We start from the raw sequence: 18,688 nt of genomic DNA on the forward strand, positions 1-18,688 counted from the left end.
TGTATGCTAACAAGTACAGTGGGAATATAGAGGAAATGAGAACTGAACTACTTGTAAACCCCCTTCCAGCTGTGTCTTGTTTACCAGCACTTAAGAGACAAAGGAAACATGTAATTTCAACAGTATGCCATGCTTACAATTTGAATCTAGGAATTATCTGAAATCAGACAATACTACTCTATAAAAGCTTATTCCAAAGAGTATGGAAGGTATCAAATCACTACATGTACTTTCACATTACACACCAATGAGTCAGTGAATTTTATTTGAATCCATTTATAGCATAGAGCTGGGCCATGTGCAAGCACATGTCCCAGGCCGTCTCATGAGCTGCTGTGTCTTCGTAAGAGTAGAAGTTCAGGCATCTTTGATGTCCTTGGTCTGATTGGGAGAACAAAGGTCTTACAGATGCAAAAATAACCAAGAAAAGGAACACTGCCTCCAGACTGAAGTAAAATAAAATGGGAAAGTGCTTGAAAAGTGAACAGGGTTGTCAAAACATATTTTGAAGAAATCCATGACAGTACAATTCAAGAAGGGAATCCAAAGCATCAGCCACAGACAAGGATTTTCATTTTGGAGGGTCCTTCCTCAGTCAGCAGAAGCATAGGTGAAAGCACAGCAGCATTTTTATCTGTTCAAATTACTAGATGCCAGCATTACATTGTGAATTTTGACCTGACACTTGAGGTCTCAAAGTCCAGCAAAGGTAACTTCAATTTCCTGCCTCTCAGCAGAAATCAAGGTGGTTCTTCTGGCTTGTAGTTTACACCTGCTGTCTTACTTATTACCTCAGAAAAAGAACAAGTACTCTTTCAAGCATATCAGTCTCCCATGAGCAACACTCATTAAAGATCTGATTTCTTGCCTTCATAGAATACATTTTTATTAATTTAGTAATCGAAGAGCCTGGGAAATGCTCACTGATTGAGCAGCACCATTTAATCTAGGGAAAAAAAAAAAAAAAAAAAAGACAGGGAACTAGTGGCCAGGTTTCTTCTAGGCAGCCATGTCTGCTCTGCTCTCTGTAGGGCTGTCAATGTACCCCGCCACACACACACATCCTGCCCTGCACTGGAGAAAGATGGCATGGCTAAAGGCTCAGTGCTGGAGTGCTGAGCAATTTAAATTACTCTGGTGAGGCTGTTTCTCAAAAATGTCACGAACAGCCCAGACAAGCACAATGCCTAGGACAAGAACTTGAAACCATCAGCAGTGTGGAGAAGGTCAAAAGCAAACAAGTTTATGAATGTTCCTACTATAAAGCTCCTCTTTTATGAGCTTCTAAACAAATAGGCTTGTTTTCCTTTGCCAAGGGAATTGTGGAAAAGAACAAACTATTTCAGTTCTTCAGCTGGAAACATCAGCCTCCTATCAGCTGTCAGACACACCAGATGGAGGGGTGGGCCACAGGCACTGCGAAGGGCTTCAGAGGCTTTGATTTAGAGACTCGCAGTCACTCTTAGGAGAAAGGGAAACATGGTCAGAGCAACACTGGTTTTGATGCTTTGGGAGTAGCCTAAAAGGGGCACAGGGCTTCCCACAACACTTGAGGCAGGTTAATAGTGCTGCAAAGCAGCAGAGCTACATGCAGCCAGCACCATCTGTAGAGCTGTCTTGGGCTTTCTGCCCAAAGAATGGGAGATTGAAAACGTGCAGCTCTCCGTGAGGCTCCTTGTCCCCTAGTCTCAGAGTCCCTAGACCTCTGTTCTGCTGGCTCAGGTCCTGAAATTAAGGATTATGGAGTGGGATGCAGCTGGATCTCCAAACACAGAGACTCACCAACAGCACAGTTTTCTCTCCATCCCACTGCCACTGCCCCTGCCTCAAGATCACTGCTTGCACACACAGATGGTCTCTCAGGTTTTGCAAGATGAGCCCTGTCAGAGTATATGACGCAGCGAAGAGCAACCATGACCCACACAAATGCTACCCAGCCCGACGTATGACTTGAGTATCAAATTCATGGGGAGCCAGCATGAACCAGAACCACATTCAAAATCTCCCTCATGGAGTACAGGTTCTAGGGAAGGCACCCATCCAGCAGCATCCAGACAAGAACTGATGCTTAGACACTGTCAGGCAGCTGGTACAAAAGGGCATTTTTATAAAAGCTGTTACTTGTGTCATTAGCCTTTCAGAGTTAACAAATGAGTGAGAGTCCTCCTCTTTTCTGCCAGGTCTGCATGTTTTTTCTCTTGCTGTAGAGGCTAGCAACTCACTGCAGGTGCTGAGACCTGGAGCCACCACATTTGCTCATCCACACTCATCCAGGAGCAATTTAGAAACTACAGAATGAATATTTCAAACCTCTGGTTTTCAGACCTCAAAAATGCTTCAATTTCAGTGTACATCAGCAGACAAGGATGCAGAATCTTCCTGACAAACTCATTTCAATACCTTCTGCAGATTCTGTGGAAACTAGTGAGGAATCTGGAGGGTCTGGAACCCTGCTGTTTGCAGACCACAGCAGACCTTTTTTTTTTTTTTTTTTTTTTTTTTTTTTCCTGGTAATGAGTTAAAAATACAATGGGTAAAGGCATTTCAGTTCTTTTTTACAGAGTACTTAGGAACAATATGTGGTCTCTTGCTTAAAGAAACATAAATCAGACTCCAAGAACAAGAAACATGGAAAAAGACACAAAGAAAGATGTAAAATAAATCTGAAGATTTAAGAATAGGAAAATGCAAGAATTCCCTTCTGTTTCACCCATAACTACAAGAGTAAAAAACTCTGAGCAGTAACCAATTACTATGACAGCAATTTTATTTATGATCCTTGTAAACCTCTGTGCCTGCTCCAAGAAAGCACAGGAAAAGATGTAGCACCTTCCAAATGAAGCCCAAGCTGCAGAGTTAAGCAGTTTCTTGCAGCATGGGGATTTATGAACTGGTATCAACCACAATCAAAAGAAACCTAGACCCACAGTACTGAAATCCTGGACAGACTGGTAGTAGATATGCCAGACAGATATTCAGATTTCTTGATGGAAGGGCAGCAAGCCCTGCTAAGTCCCTGAAAACAAGCACTGAATTTTAGCAGATGCCCATTTTTCTCTGAGGTGGGACCAAGTGAATTCTGCAATGTCTGATGCTTTTTATCCAATTAGAAGAGTTTTAAACTGCCATCACAGTAACAACAGTTTCTCTTCACGCTTGATGTACAGGCAATAATAGATCTAAGTCTATTGTGTCATAGTTGCAGAAAATATTTGACATAAATTAGCTGCTTTGAAGCTTGACTTCCAAACAGCCAGAGAAGAAATCCAGCTCAAGTCTCATCCACACCAACAGCTCTTCTGTCTATAAATCATGCTAATGCGTTCCACCTCCTAAAATCCAGGTGTTCCCCACTGCAACTCCACATAGCTGCTCTGCAAGCATGGCACAGTGCATGTCCCAGGCAAGTACCACATCTCTAGATCAAACCACATTCAGAGTTTTGAACTTATTTTTCCCCACCTGCTCTACCAACTGCACTTACAGCTTGAAAGCCAGCCCACGCTCTCATCTGCTCAGCACCTCTGGAGTGACTTGGACCCCTCTGTCCTTATACCCTTTCACTCCCTGCCCTGAGGCAACAGGAAGGAAAATGCAAGGGGATGTGGGGGGAAGCAGAACCCTTGGCAGAACTTCTCTGTCAAGAGAACAAACTACTTGATTTTTGTGATTCATGGAGAAGGGAGCTGAAGAGCTACTTTGACCGGCACTGCCTTTATTTTGTCCTCAAACACCTACTGAATCTGCCATGGCTGGAACCTTTCCTGTACTTTTATTGCAGTCTTACAAGCCATCATTCCCCAGCAGTGGGCTGGACAATGCTAGCATGTTCAAAAATAACCTGATGGCATCCAGAACTAAGACTGGAGGGAAATATATATGTGTGTAAGAACAAGGCAGATATGGCTGTTTACTTGGCAACAAAGAATAAAATCAGTGTAAGAGCAAAAGGTGAGAGAAAATTTAATACCATGCTGCCCTTTACCGGTTGACATATTTTTCAGTACTTGGCTTTCACTGTTCTTTCGATCAATTTACCTATTTTCTTGACTGAATCATGATCCCTCATCCATTTGCAAACTCCACAGATGATTTGTTTCAAACTCTCAGGTAATATATGTTACAAGTGGGCAGACCACCCCCAGGCTCTGTCTAGCACCATGACAGCTACTGGAGCAAGCCAAAAGCATGGACACTGGGCAGGAAGGGAAGCCCAGCTTGCACTGCACTGGAGACCTTAGTTTGCTTGATTTCTAAACTGCCACTGTAGCAAGAACAAGTTGCAATACAGGTAATTTTCTCTAGCAGGACATTTTTCAGTTATAAATGAATGTTGTAAGACAGTTCTTGGTCCCTCTGACATGCAGGGCAGTCAGGGTCCTGCCAAGAGTAAAGGAGACCTGACTCAGAAAACATTAATTGCCTTCCTGCTTCTGCATTGACAACACAGGAATCCTGATCCTCAGCGGTCCTAATCATAAAATTCATGGCCTTTCACAGCACTTTAATGCTACTGGTGAAAGAACAGGCTCCAGCTCTGTTACAGGTATGTTCAGAGGCAGCTTTCTGCTTGGAGGATGAGCAGACATGTGAAAGTTACTCCTTAGGCTGAGGAAGCCAGGAGCCAGCTGCATGTTAGGGGTTATGAGAGGGCTAAGCACATTTCTCTGTCCTGCAGCATCCCAGCCCACTGCTTAAGGGCACATGACACACCAGGGAAAAGAATGCCTGTCACCTGACTTAACTGTAGGGCTGCATCCCTCATCTTTTCCTCATTCAGTAAGAACTGGGTCATTCAAAATTTGACATGGTAGGAAAACAACATCAGCCTTGGGTGATTTGACTCAGCTCCCACAAGTCAGTAACAAATCAAAGCCTTGGCATGTTGAACAGCTGCTATTCATTCAGACAAGCTGAGGACCATTTGGCCTCTTCTGGAAACCCCAAGACATTGTTTTACAAGAAAGTGTTTGTTTATCCAAGCTAAATTCCTTGTCAGTCACCATTCTGCCAGCCTGTCTCTCCCCTGAATGCCTTAGTGATTAGGATAAAGCAGTGCTCCTGAAGCCAACATGTAAGCATGTGCTGCATCCCCTTCCTCTGATCTACCAGGCCTGTTACTCTTAAGAACAGAATTGGTTTTATGTGATACAGCCTTAGTAAAACCTTATTAGACTGCCTGCTCCTTGATCTACCAGGGCTCACAAATAGAAAAACCAATGATTTGTCCCAGGATCTTTCTGGGTAGCTTTTTAGGCTGGCTAATCTATTCTGCCCTGTCACAGTACTGAATACAGGGGAAAGAGTCTTTCTTTCCAGTCTTCTGATACTTCCCTAGTCTGCCATCCACCACAAATACCTGATAAAGAACAGGGAGATGGTTTCAACCAGTCCTTTAAGTGCCCCAGGGCAAACCTCCCAAGGATGAGCTACCTGAACACACACCCCAGTTGTGCCAGTCCCCCTGTGCTCTCTCTGCTGTGACCTAGCGTCAGTGGGTCATTCAGTCCCTGAGGTCAGGGTGAAGCTGTCCTCTCACACCATGACCAAACTCCATCTCTTCTCATGTTGGGAGGGTCCTGGCTATGCCCCGCCTGGGAGAGTCAGCACTGCAGGCTGGGGCAAGTCAGGCAGTTGCACAAGAAAGGGCACCACATCTGATGGGAGAGGCAGTCACTGGTCTCTGCCACCTGCACCCCATGGCAGGCCAGAAAAACTGTTCACAGGGCAGACACTGAACTGCCATGGTTTGGAGACTGGCATTTAAAACAAACTCGCGTAGATTGCAGGTCATTATAAAATGCCAAGGAATAAAGATCAAGGTTCAGGAGCAGCTACCTCTGTACAGAAGGATTTCACTGACAGCTGGAGGCTCTCAATGGCCAAAACAACAAAAGTCCAAACTTACAAATTCAAACCTAAGTGAGAAGCCATTCCTAGAAGTGAATTAATTAACTAATTAAGAGCAGAGAGGGGCCGCTTTATAAACTCTTGCAGATTCTCCTGATGAACCCTGTGCCCTCAGTAGGTCTTTATGCAAAGTCTAACAGGTTAATCAACACACAAAATCTTTTGAGATGCTGTTGAAGTAATTTTTTTGATTCACACCTCCATGAAGCAGAAAAAGGCAAACTTGGTTCTCGTATGCCTGAATGAACTAGTTAATCTCAGCAGATCAGTTTTGTCAAAATGTATTTCATAATCTGAAAGAGCAATAGCTTTAGTAATGAAAAATTGGCCTGTGAGCCTCTCTTTAGAAAAACAATTCCTGTAAAGCCATTGACTTTGTACTGAAACCAACTACCCTGCTGATAAAGTCACTTCACCTTCAATCAGTAGCTAGTGGATGTGAGTGAGCAGTAGTGTCCTGAGATGCCTGATGCCCACTTGGAGGCCACTAGAACATGCTGTGATGGGATGTGGGCTGCATCAGTATAGAAGTGAGGGCTCAGAGCCTGCAATGGCAAACCAGTCTTCCAGGCCAGCTTTATTGCCTAAAAACAGCTGCTAGTGGAGAGAAATGACAATGCACAAAGAGTCTGGTGGCAGAGGGAGGAGAATGGGGAACAGTCTAATTGGCACAAAGTGAAGGCAGCATTAATTTTGGGACTCAGACCATCTATCTCTTTGAGCACTGACATGCCACCAGCCCTTGTTCTAAAGCTGACTCTCCAGCAGTCCACATCAATCTCAAAGATTCAGCAGGGAATAAGAATGAGCCTTTCAGGTTTTGCAGTAGAAGAAAATGAACAGTTTTACAAGAAACAGCCACTTATGCTGCAAATACAATTTCAAAGCCACTTTAAGAAAGCTCCTACCTGGTTCAGTCTACTCAAAGGTCCTTTCGGGTGATGGCAGAGACTCCTGCTCATTCAGTGTCTTTACACCCCTGTAATTCCCTGGTCACAGTGCAGAGAACAAGGAAAGACCTTGTCCCAGGTCTGCAGAGCTAATGGTAGCCCCATAAGGTATGGATAACCCCCCTGGGCTACTGCAGAAGGGGAGGAGGAAAGATCCAAATCCAGCAAAGGTATCTGTAGCCATGTTCACTGTCCTGACACCTCCAGACAAAAGCATAAACGGATGAGGAGCCTGCTTGTACTTCTGATTCATGTCCTACAAGGAGAGACAGGACAAAATCAAAAATACCCAGGGAAATATTTGCACACCTGAAAGGTATAACAAGCCTCTTGTCTGAAAAATCATGTTTTAAAGATAGAGTTGGCTTTTGCTTCAAGTCCATGCTAAATGGGCAGCAAGTTTCTGCAAACTGCTCTGTGTACACCCACACGTGCCAGCACTAAGCAAGTGCTTCTCTCTTCACTGAGAAAGGATGGAAATCAAGACCAGCTGGCAGAATAACCTTGGCATGTATCTTATGGGTTAGATTCAACAGAAAGCTGGTCTTCAAGGCATCACATTAAAAAAAGTTGTACAAACAGTAAAACAGATTTTTACAGGCTGAAAGAGCACACTTGATTCCTGAGTAGCAGCACAAACCATTTACTAACTTCCTGAAGGTTTGGGTTGTTTCAAATATTTCACACCTGGAAAGGTCAACAGTTTCACTAATGGGGAAAACCTGCAGAGCAGAGGTCTGACCAGTTTTCTCTGCAGAGTGAATAATTGAATGGCATTTATCTTGAGGCTCTCAATATTTACTACACGAGGTTATAACAGACCTTCCTCTTGCTGCACTAGTAAGGAAGAACACAGCCCATAGAAACATGAGAGCGAATGGACTCGTACTGTTTACAAGGCTGTGGTAAAACCCCTGGGATCCTCCTTCTCACACAGACATTTCTCAGGGTCAAAAGCTTAGAAGGCAGTTCAGGTTGAAAGAGACTCAAAGAAGTCTCTAACCTTCTGCTAAAACATGGATCAACTCTGAGGACAGCTGCGGCAGTTCAGGGCTCTGTCCAACCTGGTCTTGAAGCCCTCCATGGACAGACAGCACAGGCTTTTTGGACAAGTGTTGGGGGTTAAGTTTTCCTGTGGAACTTTCTCCCCCCAGAAGTTGCTAGAAGACTAAATACTGATAGTTAAAGGGTGCTTAACCCGTACAAAAGAAGTTGATCACTTAGTTTAGTGGGAGGGAAAGGCTCCCAGGAGCTGAGGGTGGGGGTTCTTTTTTGGCTCTCGGTTTTCCGGGGAGGACGGTCGAGCGACTGGTAGCTACATGGATTCCACGGTTAACGGAGGGGTTCGGTCCTGAGAATTCTATCATCTGTCGGAGCGCCCAGCAATTCGGAGTTTTTCACCTGCCCTGCTGGATTTTGTGTCAGCCCGGGTCCAGCCGCCGCAGCTTCTCCAGCACTGCTCACTTTGCCCGCCAGGACACCCCCTGCCTGCCGGGACACCCCACAGTTTCCAGCCATCAGCGCCGAGTTTCCACCGTTTTGGTTTGGTGCTCTTTGGGTCCCAAGAGATCAGACTGCCTGGGACTTGTGAGACAAAGCCCCTCGGGGCTCTTGGTTCTGTTTATTATAATTGCTGTTGTTGTTTGTCTGTCCTGCTATATCTACTAGTAAAGGACTGTTATTCCTTCCCCCATAGCTCTGACTGGAAAGTTTTTTTTTAATCTTCCAAATTATAATAACAAGGAGGGAAGGACTGGAATTCCCCATTCCTAGAGAGGCCCCACCTCTCTCTAGCAGATACCTGTCTTTTCAAAACAAGACAACAAGATATTTCACTTCCTGACTGCCTACAGAGCTAAAGTTTTTCCCTATATCCAGCCCAAACCCCTCATTTTAACTCACGTCATCTTCATTTCATGTGCTGCTGTGAAGATCTTGGCTCAAACTTCTCAATTATCTCCTTGGAGGTACTGGCAGGCTGCTGGACTCCTTCTCCAGGCTGAAAAAGCCCAGCCTGACCACACCATCAAACCCATTGCTTAGGGCAGCTATGGCCCACAGCCTGGGATCCAGCCAGGAAGACACTTGTGATATGAGTCTTCAGCATTTTTAACAGGTATAACAATTCATGCACGGATTCGGCACATACAGAAGTGGAAGAAATGCCAACATCATTTTCTTCTTTAATGAAAGTAAGTAAAAGAAGACCAAAAGGAAATTTTAGGTGTGAATCCCAGTTTTACATGCTTCAATTTTTTTTTTATGCTTTAAATGTAAGTTTAAGATGGACTTAAAGCGAATTCCCAAAAGGAAATGCTGCTGAATGCTGCAGGATTGAATTTCATCCCCTCCATTTCTCTGCTCTCTGTCTTTACAATAAGCTGACCAATATCTCCACATTTCCTGTACCCTAAATGGAAGTGTCCAGGTATTCAAATCCACCTCCAATTTTTTTTTTAATTTTTATTTTCAAAGTGGGTATCTCATCCCAGCTAGCCTTTTTCTTCCTGTCAGGCTTTTACCATCTACAAAACAAGGTATTCTCTTTTATGAATCTCTGTTTATGATCTTTCTCAAATAAAATGATCAGCAAGCAGACAAGAAAATGAAGGAAATTAACCAGAACCTGATGGAGAGATGTAGTAGCAGTTATCATCCACTGCACCAGTGGTGGAATGTGCAGACTTGGGTTATTTATGAAGAGGCAGTGCTGTCCAAAGCAGATGCCCAGCTGCCAACAAACACATTTCATCATAATGACCCTGCTATTAAATCCCTGCCTCCTGGATTCATGGGTATTGAGAGATTTTTATATTCTAAAATGCCCCAATTTCCAAGTCAGTCTTAAGGTGCTCATACATGTTTTGGACACATAGCTGAAATAAGGAAACATGTTTTACAGAATATGCCAGGTATCTCCTGAAGACTGCAATTAGGGCCTGATTTTAAAACCACCTCCAGGCAACCTTCAAATTTTGCAGGCATGATTATGTGCAGATGCCAAGACAAAGGCTGTTTGCAAACAGGAGGCCTTTAATGTTTTATTTTCTGGCTTCATGTCCTGTATTTTTCTGTTCTAGAGAATCATAGAACATCCTATTAATGTAGATTTTTCTTCCCCAGCATTAATGGAGGCACTTTGTGAGGCACTGAGTTATTCACAAGAAGTGCACTCTGCTACGAAGTGGAATATGTCCAGAATAGAAAAAGCTGTAAACAACTATTTATTCCTCTTCCACTGCAGACCTAGAAGGTTCTGGTCAACAATAGTAACTAAGCTATGTCTCAGACACACCCTGCTGCAGCCAGCATGGTTAGTAGCTAACACAAAGGCCCAATATTTCTATCAGCATCAGTCCTGGCCTGCCTACCACTATAGGAAGGCAGTTCTTGCCTGGACCAGTCCAGTTTTGGGCTGCTCCCGATTGATGGCCACTCTTCTCAGAGTTTGGGATAGAAGGCATAAAGCAGAATTAGATCCTATTAAATTAGGTTCTATTTAGGGCTACTGAATTAGATCCAAGGATAGCCAAGTGAGATACCCTAGATGCTGGCAACTCAAACAGGCTTTTGCCTTATCAGTAGCCTCATATATTCCAGGTCCATGGATGCTGTGGCTAATGTGGCTAGGACAAGCTATGGATGGGATGGGAAGACCCCACGGCTCAAACTCTTGCCAAGACCACAACAGTACGTCTTTACCTACTTTCTCTGCAGTAGGTGAAGGTCTGAGGAAGAACTCAAGTGGCGTGAGGCATCTCTAGAGATGAACTATCACTGCCAAAACTTGACCACATAAATAGGAAACCCAAGTACACACAGTGTTTACTCTCCATCTACTCATGCTGCCCAGGATGTATTCCTGCCTGCAGACATCTCCATCTTTTGCCCCACAGTTAGGTGCCAGGACACAGCTGGGGTACCCACAGCTCTTTGCCCTGCTCACCCCAGCACTCAAAGCTGTGGCTGCCAGCAGATTCCTTGCACACACAACATCACTTTTGAAAAACAAGTTAGAGGATGTGACTGATGCACTGAATGCACTCACTGCCTTCATGCAGGCCCTTCACTTGGTGTATGGGAGACTGGGAACAGACAGATGCACAAAAGAAGGACCCAATCCTGACCCTGACTGTGAAGGAAGAGCATCAACATTCCATAGGCCATGGAATCCTGAGCTTTCCAGGAGGACCAGATGACAAAATGAAGAGATTTCTATTGCTTAGGAGAGACAAATTCACAGCCTGAGCCAGCATATCAGTAAAATTATTTTCTTGCTATAACATAAAGGTTGAACTAGAATAAGGTAGCCAACGCATCAGTTCAATGATGGGATACATAAAGGGGGATACCTATCCTTTTGCTAGAGTAATTCTGGCCAAACTGCACAGACTGTCCAGTTTATACCAGCTAAACATAAAGCTCATAGTAATAGAGCAATGTGCTCTTACAGTATTCAGTATTGATGGACAGCTACATGTCCTGGCTACTTGCCAAGGCCAAATTAACCATATGAGCTACTGCAATACGTGCCTAGAGGCAAAAATAGAACTACCATCATGCCACTATTAGGACTGGTCTACAGAGTTCATTAGCAAACTATTAGTCATAGAGACAGTCCCACATGGTGGAAAAATGTTGATTTTATTTAACTGGAACAAAATTCTATTGGCTGACCCTGAGCATTTTACTATAATTGATTTTTAAATATCAGTGTAAGTATATAACCACTTTATCCTATTGTTTTTCTACACCCTGAAAGCTCAGAACCAATGCCCTGATGTCGTATAGGGGAGTTCTGACCTTATCTCTCCATCCCCAGGGACATACTGGGGGTTCCATAACAAGGAAGTTCAGTGTTTTAGTCATATCATATGCAAGCTGCACACCTGCTCTCACATGGTTAATAGGAGAGCAGGTACTTGTATGCATTTGCAACATCTACTTTGGGAAGGATTGAGGGATTAATGCCCAGGGGTGTATGCATATGCCAAAGGCAGGAAAGCATAGGAGAGGGTGGGTTCCTGCTGGTGGCTCCCTCTCAGGCTTGGCCAGGATTGGGCTGGCCCATTCCCACGCTCAGCCCTAATCTCCTTTGACTTTCTCTCAGCTTGAACCAGAGCAGTGTTGCTCCCAGCCTCTCACCTGGCCATCAATGGTGACTGCAGCAAACACTGTGGAGGAGTAAGGAGACCATGCAACATCCCCTACAGCAGTACCCAGGTCATAAACAAACACTGGAGTCCTGTAAAAAAAGACAAAAAGAGAAGAATTTATGTAAACACATGCCATGCTGGAAGTGTAACACTGAGCCATGAGCACTTGGATGTTGCAGTGGAAGATGGGATATTTCTCTGTGTCAGATAACAGGCAGAGTCTGGGCCGCAGGCAAGGCAAAGCTGAGTACCAATATAAATGGGTCAGGATTTGACCTGCTGCAGTGAGAAGAGAGACAGCATGTTTCTTTCTTTCTGAAAGCATTTTGAAAACTTCTTCCCAACACACAGAGCAAGATGGAGTGTCTGTGGTTAATATTAAGACTCATATGGGAAAAAATTATCTCCCTTCTCTGGACTTCTGACAACATTGAATATTAGAGCAGTATTGGCAATGAAAATATGTGACTCTGACTGATTTACAACAAAATCAATTTCCTGATTGAAACCAGATATTCCTTAACCACTAACCCTGAACTTCATTCCATATTTTAAAATGTTCCAATTTTGTTTTTCTTCTCTGGCTCTTAGGGGGTTTCTGGCCCATGAAGCTAGAAGCCAGTCCCTGACATTTCTCTGTAGCATTTCTCTGCCACAGTAGGTCCTGCCTGAAGGAAGCCAGATCCGAAGCAAAATAGTCAGGATCTGTGCTTAAGCTATGCTTCTTGGCAGGTTCCTGGGGTAGCTGATGCTCTATCTTATATCCCATGCCTGGGGAGTACAAGTCTGAGTACAAAAAATTGAAAAGCAATTAGCATTATCAACACCTGGGTAGGAAACTGAGACTGAGGTATGAGCAGAGTCAACAAGTGCTGCTGGCATTTCAGGCTGGACATCCTCGCCCACACCAGGATGCGGCACAACCTACTTGATGGTGTGATCCCAGATCTTGACTGTCCAGTCAGAGCTGCAGGAAATGAAGATTTTCATGTGGAAGGGATTCCAGCTGATTGAGTCCACGGACATGTGATGGGCTTCAAACACATCCAGAAACTGGCTTGAATAACTTTTTGAACACTGCAATGGAAAGAACTACTCAGTAATCAGAGCTAGACCTCCTGAATCTTAAATTCATGTAGAAAGATGCCTCTGATTACTTGTATGGCTTCTCAGGTCTTTTGGGCTGGCTGGGAATAGGTGGCTGGTACCCAGAGGTGCTAAAGAAAATCAAAAATTTAGCACACACTGTTCCACCCCACTTGCAGGCAACATCCTGCTCCCCTCTGCAACACACAGAGATAAGAATTGAAGTTGTCTGGTTGGATTTAAACAGACAGGCCCCAGAGACCAGTCTTGACTGTGGGAGCTACATTGCCTTCCTGCCAGCCTGGGCTCCCGCTGTGCTTCTCCTGTGTAAAAGGTACAAAAGAAAGGCAGGGAAGAACAACCCACGGCTGCTCAGGAGCACTGTGTGCTCACAGCACCCTGTACTGCTCAGAAGCACAAATACTCACGGCACAGTGTGCATTTGAACTGTCACAGTTAAAACCTCCAGTAACAGTGCTCACAGCACAAGAATGTCTTACTCGACCCTTTGACTCTAAGGACTTTGGAAAGATGCTGTAAGCCCTCTCCTGTCACCACCCTGTACACCCTGCTCAGAGACACTGCCCCATCGTACGACTCTGCAGCTCTTTCTATTGTGCCACCTGAGACTTCCCAGAGCAGCATAAGAACCACAGAGGTTGTTCAGGACTCAGGCATGTCGCTGACCGTCCAGGGGGCCCCACTGAATGGCAGCCAATAGCAGCCTGTGAACTGGACAATCCCTACACAGACATGCAAGGGACAAACCAGCAGCATCACAGCTGCTGGTATTGCTGAATTGCAAAATGAAGGATGTCCTCAAGAACTGGAAAAGGAAAACATTTGGAACCTTTGGAAAAGTCACCTTGCATGTAAGTTTATGAAGCAGGGAGAAATTAGAATCTAATTGGCTGCAAGGGGACTTGATCCAGATCTTGTCAGTTCTGTGTACACGGAAATTTTAGGTTATCCTCCCAAAACTTCCTTCCGTCCAAGCACGTTAGAGGCTTCCTTCACTAGCAACAAAGACTCCATCCCACAGGGAATGTCCTTTGGCTTGTGTTCTCACATAAGCTGTATCCATACAGCAGCTTGGAGCTGGTTTCAGGATTTTCTCTTGGTTTGCCTCATTACTGTCACAGCAATGACTTTTCATTACTCCCTACTGAATGCAGCACCACATCATCTGCCCAAGTAGCAGGGTTGCTGAAGTGTTACATGACTGTAATCCTTGCAAACCAAAGATCTAACTAATCATAAGGCTTAACTGTTTATTACAAGTGACACTTACTGCCTAGGTATTGTTCACTGGTGCAGATACTGGAAAAAGGGTGCTAAATCATTCCCACGGTAGCAGTTCCTACATCTCTGAGAGCCTTGTTGTGGGAGGAAATGGAAACAAGAAAGTGGCTCATGTCCCATTGAGATTTACTGACAGTGTCTATAGCTTGCTAATCGTTCATTGCAGACTCTGTGTTGCTGCCCCTGCATTTAATTGTGAGACAGAAATCTCCTTTAATGTCATGTTTCATAACATTACTTCATAATTCTTAATGTTCAGCCATCAAGAGAATCAGTACCTGGCCTGTTTTGAAAGTCACTTTGCTGAAAACAGAACAGGTCACAAGTAATTAACAAAAGAAAGAAACTGCTTTGTCCATCTGTCCTTTCAAGTGTGCGGATTGAAGGTCCCTAACACCTGAGAACTTTGACAAGCAAGATGTTAACCAGATTTGTCTGCCTCCAACAGAACTGTAATGCTCAGTGCTCTGCTTTCAAAGGCTTGTAGGGGCTGAGCCTTGATCAGTGCAGCTCTCTGGGCACTGGTACAGGAGATCCATCATGCTCTGGGATGTGCTGATCCACAGAACTGTCTTTGCAATCTCCATGACAGGAAAAGGATCTGCATTTTTTTCTATTAAATCAGCAGCAAAAAGATTTCTGTAGGGCGACTCCCACATGTGTCCCTTGAGAGAAATGAAGCTTGCATGTGTACTTTAGCCTAAAGGCATCCACTGTGCTCTGGCAGTGCCTGCCAGCCCCACACCACATAAACCACAACCCTTATCATTATCTCTGACTGCAAGGGCTGCTTTCTTCCCAAGATGCATTTTAAAGAAACACCACAAACTTGAGAAAAAGCTCAGAAAATAAGTATGATTAACGAATAAAAACAGTTTCTGAGCTAACTAGAACTGCTGGTAAAGTATTTCCCTACTATTCAGTTCAAGAACCCTACAATTATTAGATATGTCAGTATGAAAACAAAACCACTGGAATATGTGACACCTAAGTCCTGACAGAAGAGCTTTGAAGAGGATGACTAGATTCAGAGAGAAGGAATTTGTGCAACCTCTCTGATCTTCTAGAGCACTGCTCTAATTTGCTGAGAGTGTTTTTCTCCTATTTGAATGATGGTAGACATGTTTGAATGATAAACAGTATTTTTATGATGAGACATAAATGCAAAAATACATCTATGGCAATAGAGGAAACCAGTCAAAGATGACTCTTGACAAGGCTACAAAACATGGGGAAGGAATAGTGGGAGAATAGGAGAACTCTGAATACACAAAACTTACAAATAATCTTCATTAACAGTACTTCAGCTAACGCTAGACTGCTACAAAACTGTCCCACATACCCAGCAAATGGGTGGTTATTACTGTCCTTATAAGGTAGAGGGTTTCTTAAGTTTACTGACAGGAACACTGAGAATCTACACAATACAGAAATCCAAGAGCAATTTTTTTCAGAGAAAGTTTGTGTCTGGCAACAGAAAGGCAATACTGCCCAACGCTGGCACTTCCAGGGAGCTCAGGACATCACAATGCCCTTCAGAAACCAGACACAAGCATGTCCCATGTTGTGGTGGACAGGCTGTCACCAGCTACACCAGAGGCTATCCTGGTTTTAGCTCAATGACTGCTTGTAGGGATCTGTAAGAGAAATTTTGAGATTTGCAGAAGGGCTCACAAGAAACCAAGGCACATGAATACATCAGAAGGAACAACAGGAAATGGAAAAAGAAAGAATTTATGGTAATTGATGAAAAATACAGCCAGTCCAGGAACTAGACAATCAGACAGAATGCAGACAGAAGCCCCAAAAATAAGGTGGTAAGAATATGAGGAACAGAACTCAAACAACTAAAATATCCAGACAAAGAAAACAACTTTGCTTGAGACAAAGCAAGGCTAAAGAGTGAGGTGAATAATGTCACTATTACTAAAGGTAAATAGAAGTCAGAGCCTGTCCAGAAAACAGTTTGTCATCCCTTTTTAGGAAAACTCAAGAGATGTGATAAGGATTCAACAGCCACCATCCTTTGTCATCTGTAATAATAATAGTAATAATCCTGTTCTGAACAGAAAGATACAAATGTTCTTGTACGTAGTATAAGAGAATGAGTATGAGTGAAATTAGTTTTGTTTAAAATTAGAATAACCTTTTCTTCTAGTCAGTCTTGCAATAGGTTTTATTATATTCACTAGTTACTCTCAAGAAAACTGCCTAACACTGAAAAAAACCAATGCCTTTCCTACATGAGCGTATTCAAATTTCCTCACAATTTTTCTGTTGAAGGCCTGTTTGTTGGAAGTTATTCTTACCAAAGACTTAAAGTCACAATGTTTTAACACGAATCTCAGAGACCATATTTTTTGATGCCAAGCTGAACAATTCCTAAACAGCAAGTAAGATATGCAAAAAAGCATTCAGAATCATGTTACAGAATCATATTAATGCAGAAACAGTTTCTCCTCTACAAAAAAGGGCAATAAATAAGTCCATGTGTAATTTAGATAATGATTTCTTGGCTTTAGAAACACTATTAACTAAGCCATTTTCAGAACTTCACCATAATTGTTCTGCAGCTAAAGAATTAACATATTATCATGCTATTTGTGGGCATGGCTGCTCTCTTGGGGAAAAAAGAAGTTTCCCTGGAATTAACTTTCCAATTTATTTAATAAATAATCTAAAATTCGGCCCATGGGGAGAGCAGCCCATGTTTGATTCCTGATTCAGACAGCATGTGAGGAGTCTGTCCATCTCACTCGAGTTGCAAGTGCAACACAGAGATCTGAGCAGCTCACTTCTGCTCAATGCAGCCACAAGACCAGCGAGCTGCTCAGGCTACAGTAGGACTGTTTCTGTTCTCAGTATCCAAGTGGAGGAAGGCTGCAAGAGGCAGTTCAGGGGCAGCTCCAGTAAGCGGTTCAGACGTGCAGTGTTTCAGTAAAGTACGTGATGAAGGTGTGTGGTATTCCTTGAGAAATGTCTGGAGCAGCAGCTGACCCCAAAACTTTTGAAACTGATTGCAACAAGCTCTTGGGGGCGCTAAGGGTGGAACCACCCTTCCTCATGTGTTTTGTAGATACTGTGGAAGCCTGCTTATACTACACACGAGATTTCTCTTCCCTGTGTTAACCCCTACTGTTAGGCTCCTCCTGCCCATGGGAACAACAGGGGTTTATAGGGCTGTGTTGCACGATGCGAGAGTGGTCACTCTTAATTAAGGCTCACCAATGCATGAATGTTGCTTACCAACAACCCTGACAATGAAAGGGATCCTATGTAACAGTATCTGTCCAGATTTGCCCACACAAGAAGGGCTAAAATATCTGCACGGCTTCATGGCTGGGATCACTTCTTATGTTAAAATCCCATCCTAGTTCTAGTTTCACTGAAGATTATTTAAGGCAGAAACACCTACAACTTTTTCAATGCAAAATTCTCTTCTGTACAGTGCTCCTCCATGAAGAGTTTCCTTTCCTATGTAACTCAGCCAGGACACCATCCTGGATATTTCTCCTGATAGCCCCATCTCACACTGACATCCACTGCCACAGTCACCTACATCCATCACTTACCCACCCCAGAGGAAGTTAAAACCTGTGGTTCTTTACTGGTTTTTGGTCAGGAACAAACACAACAGTACCCATCAATTTAGAGTACAATACCCAGGGTACACCTCCTGTGAGTAACCAGACAGCTCAGAACATACACCCATGATTGTATGGATGTTTTGTGTCCTAAAACTTCAGCAAAAAACCAGTGCACCTACCCACTGCCCACTGCCAACAGCTGCCTACTCCTCCCACCTCCCTTCTGGACCTACCTTGTCCAAAGCAAGTGAGCACTACTCAGAAATCCTTCCTAGATACTGCCTGACAGAGGGAGAATTTTCAATCAACATCGTCCCTCTGCAAGGGATACATATTTGTTAAGCACATCTTGCCTAAATGATTGAGACGGATTTCAGGACATGAGTTCCTTTGGGTCCTTATTCTGTTTCAGGTTGTTCATTTTGCAGGTGGGATATGGGGGAAGGAGTTTAGATCATCCTCTAGGGATGGCTGGATGCATCTGATCTGCATGCCAGTCTCATGCTGGTTGTCCACCCTCTGCGATGAAGGGCTGTTGCTACAGATTTAAAAGAGCCCTAGAGCCAACTCAGAGGAATGCTGTGCAAATAACATTTGTATTAGGAAGGCACTATGGGCTTTATTTTCAAGGCTAAATACAGCAGAATTCAAAACTTCCTATTTTAAACTCAGTTTCTCAAGAAAACATAATGCCTGT

General features: G+C 43.7%; 1 protein-coding gene across 1 annotated transcript in view; it reads right to left on the bottom strand.

Annotated features, from left to right (window-relative positions):
* Positions 1-18,688, bottom strand: part of DNAI1 (dynein axonemal intermediate chain 1) — a 139,090-nt gene that overhangs the window by 22,183 nt on the left and 98,219 nt on the right. The window contains exons 17-18 of the mRNA XM_040089974.2: positions 12,945-13,093; positions 12,006-12,105 (exon numbers count right to left, since the gene is read on the bottom strand). Of these exons, the coding sequence (XP_039945908.1) occupies positions 12,006-12,105; positions 12,945-13,093 (249 nt within the window). The remainder of the gene's footprint in view (positions 1-12,005; positions 12,106-12,944; positions 13,094-18,688) is intronic.

The sequence above is a fragment of the Hirundo rustica genome, chromosome Z, assembly GCF_015227805.2.
Source record: "Hirundo rustica isolate bHirRus1 chromosome Z, bHirRus1.pri.v3, whole genome shotgun sequence".
NCBI classification, from domain to species: Eukaryota; Metazoa; Chordata; class Aves; order Passeriformes; family Hirundinidae; genus Hirundo; species Hirundo rustica.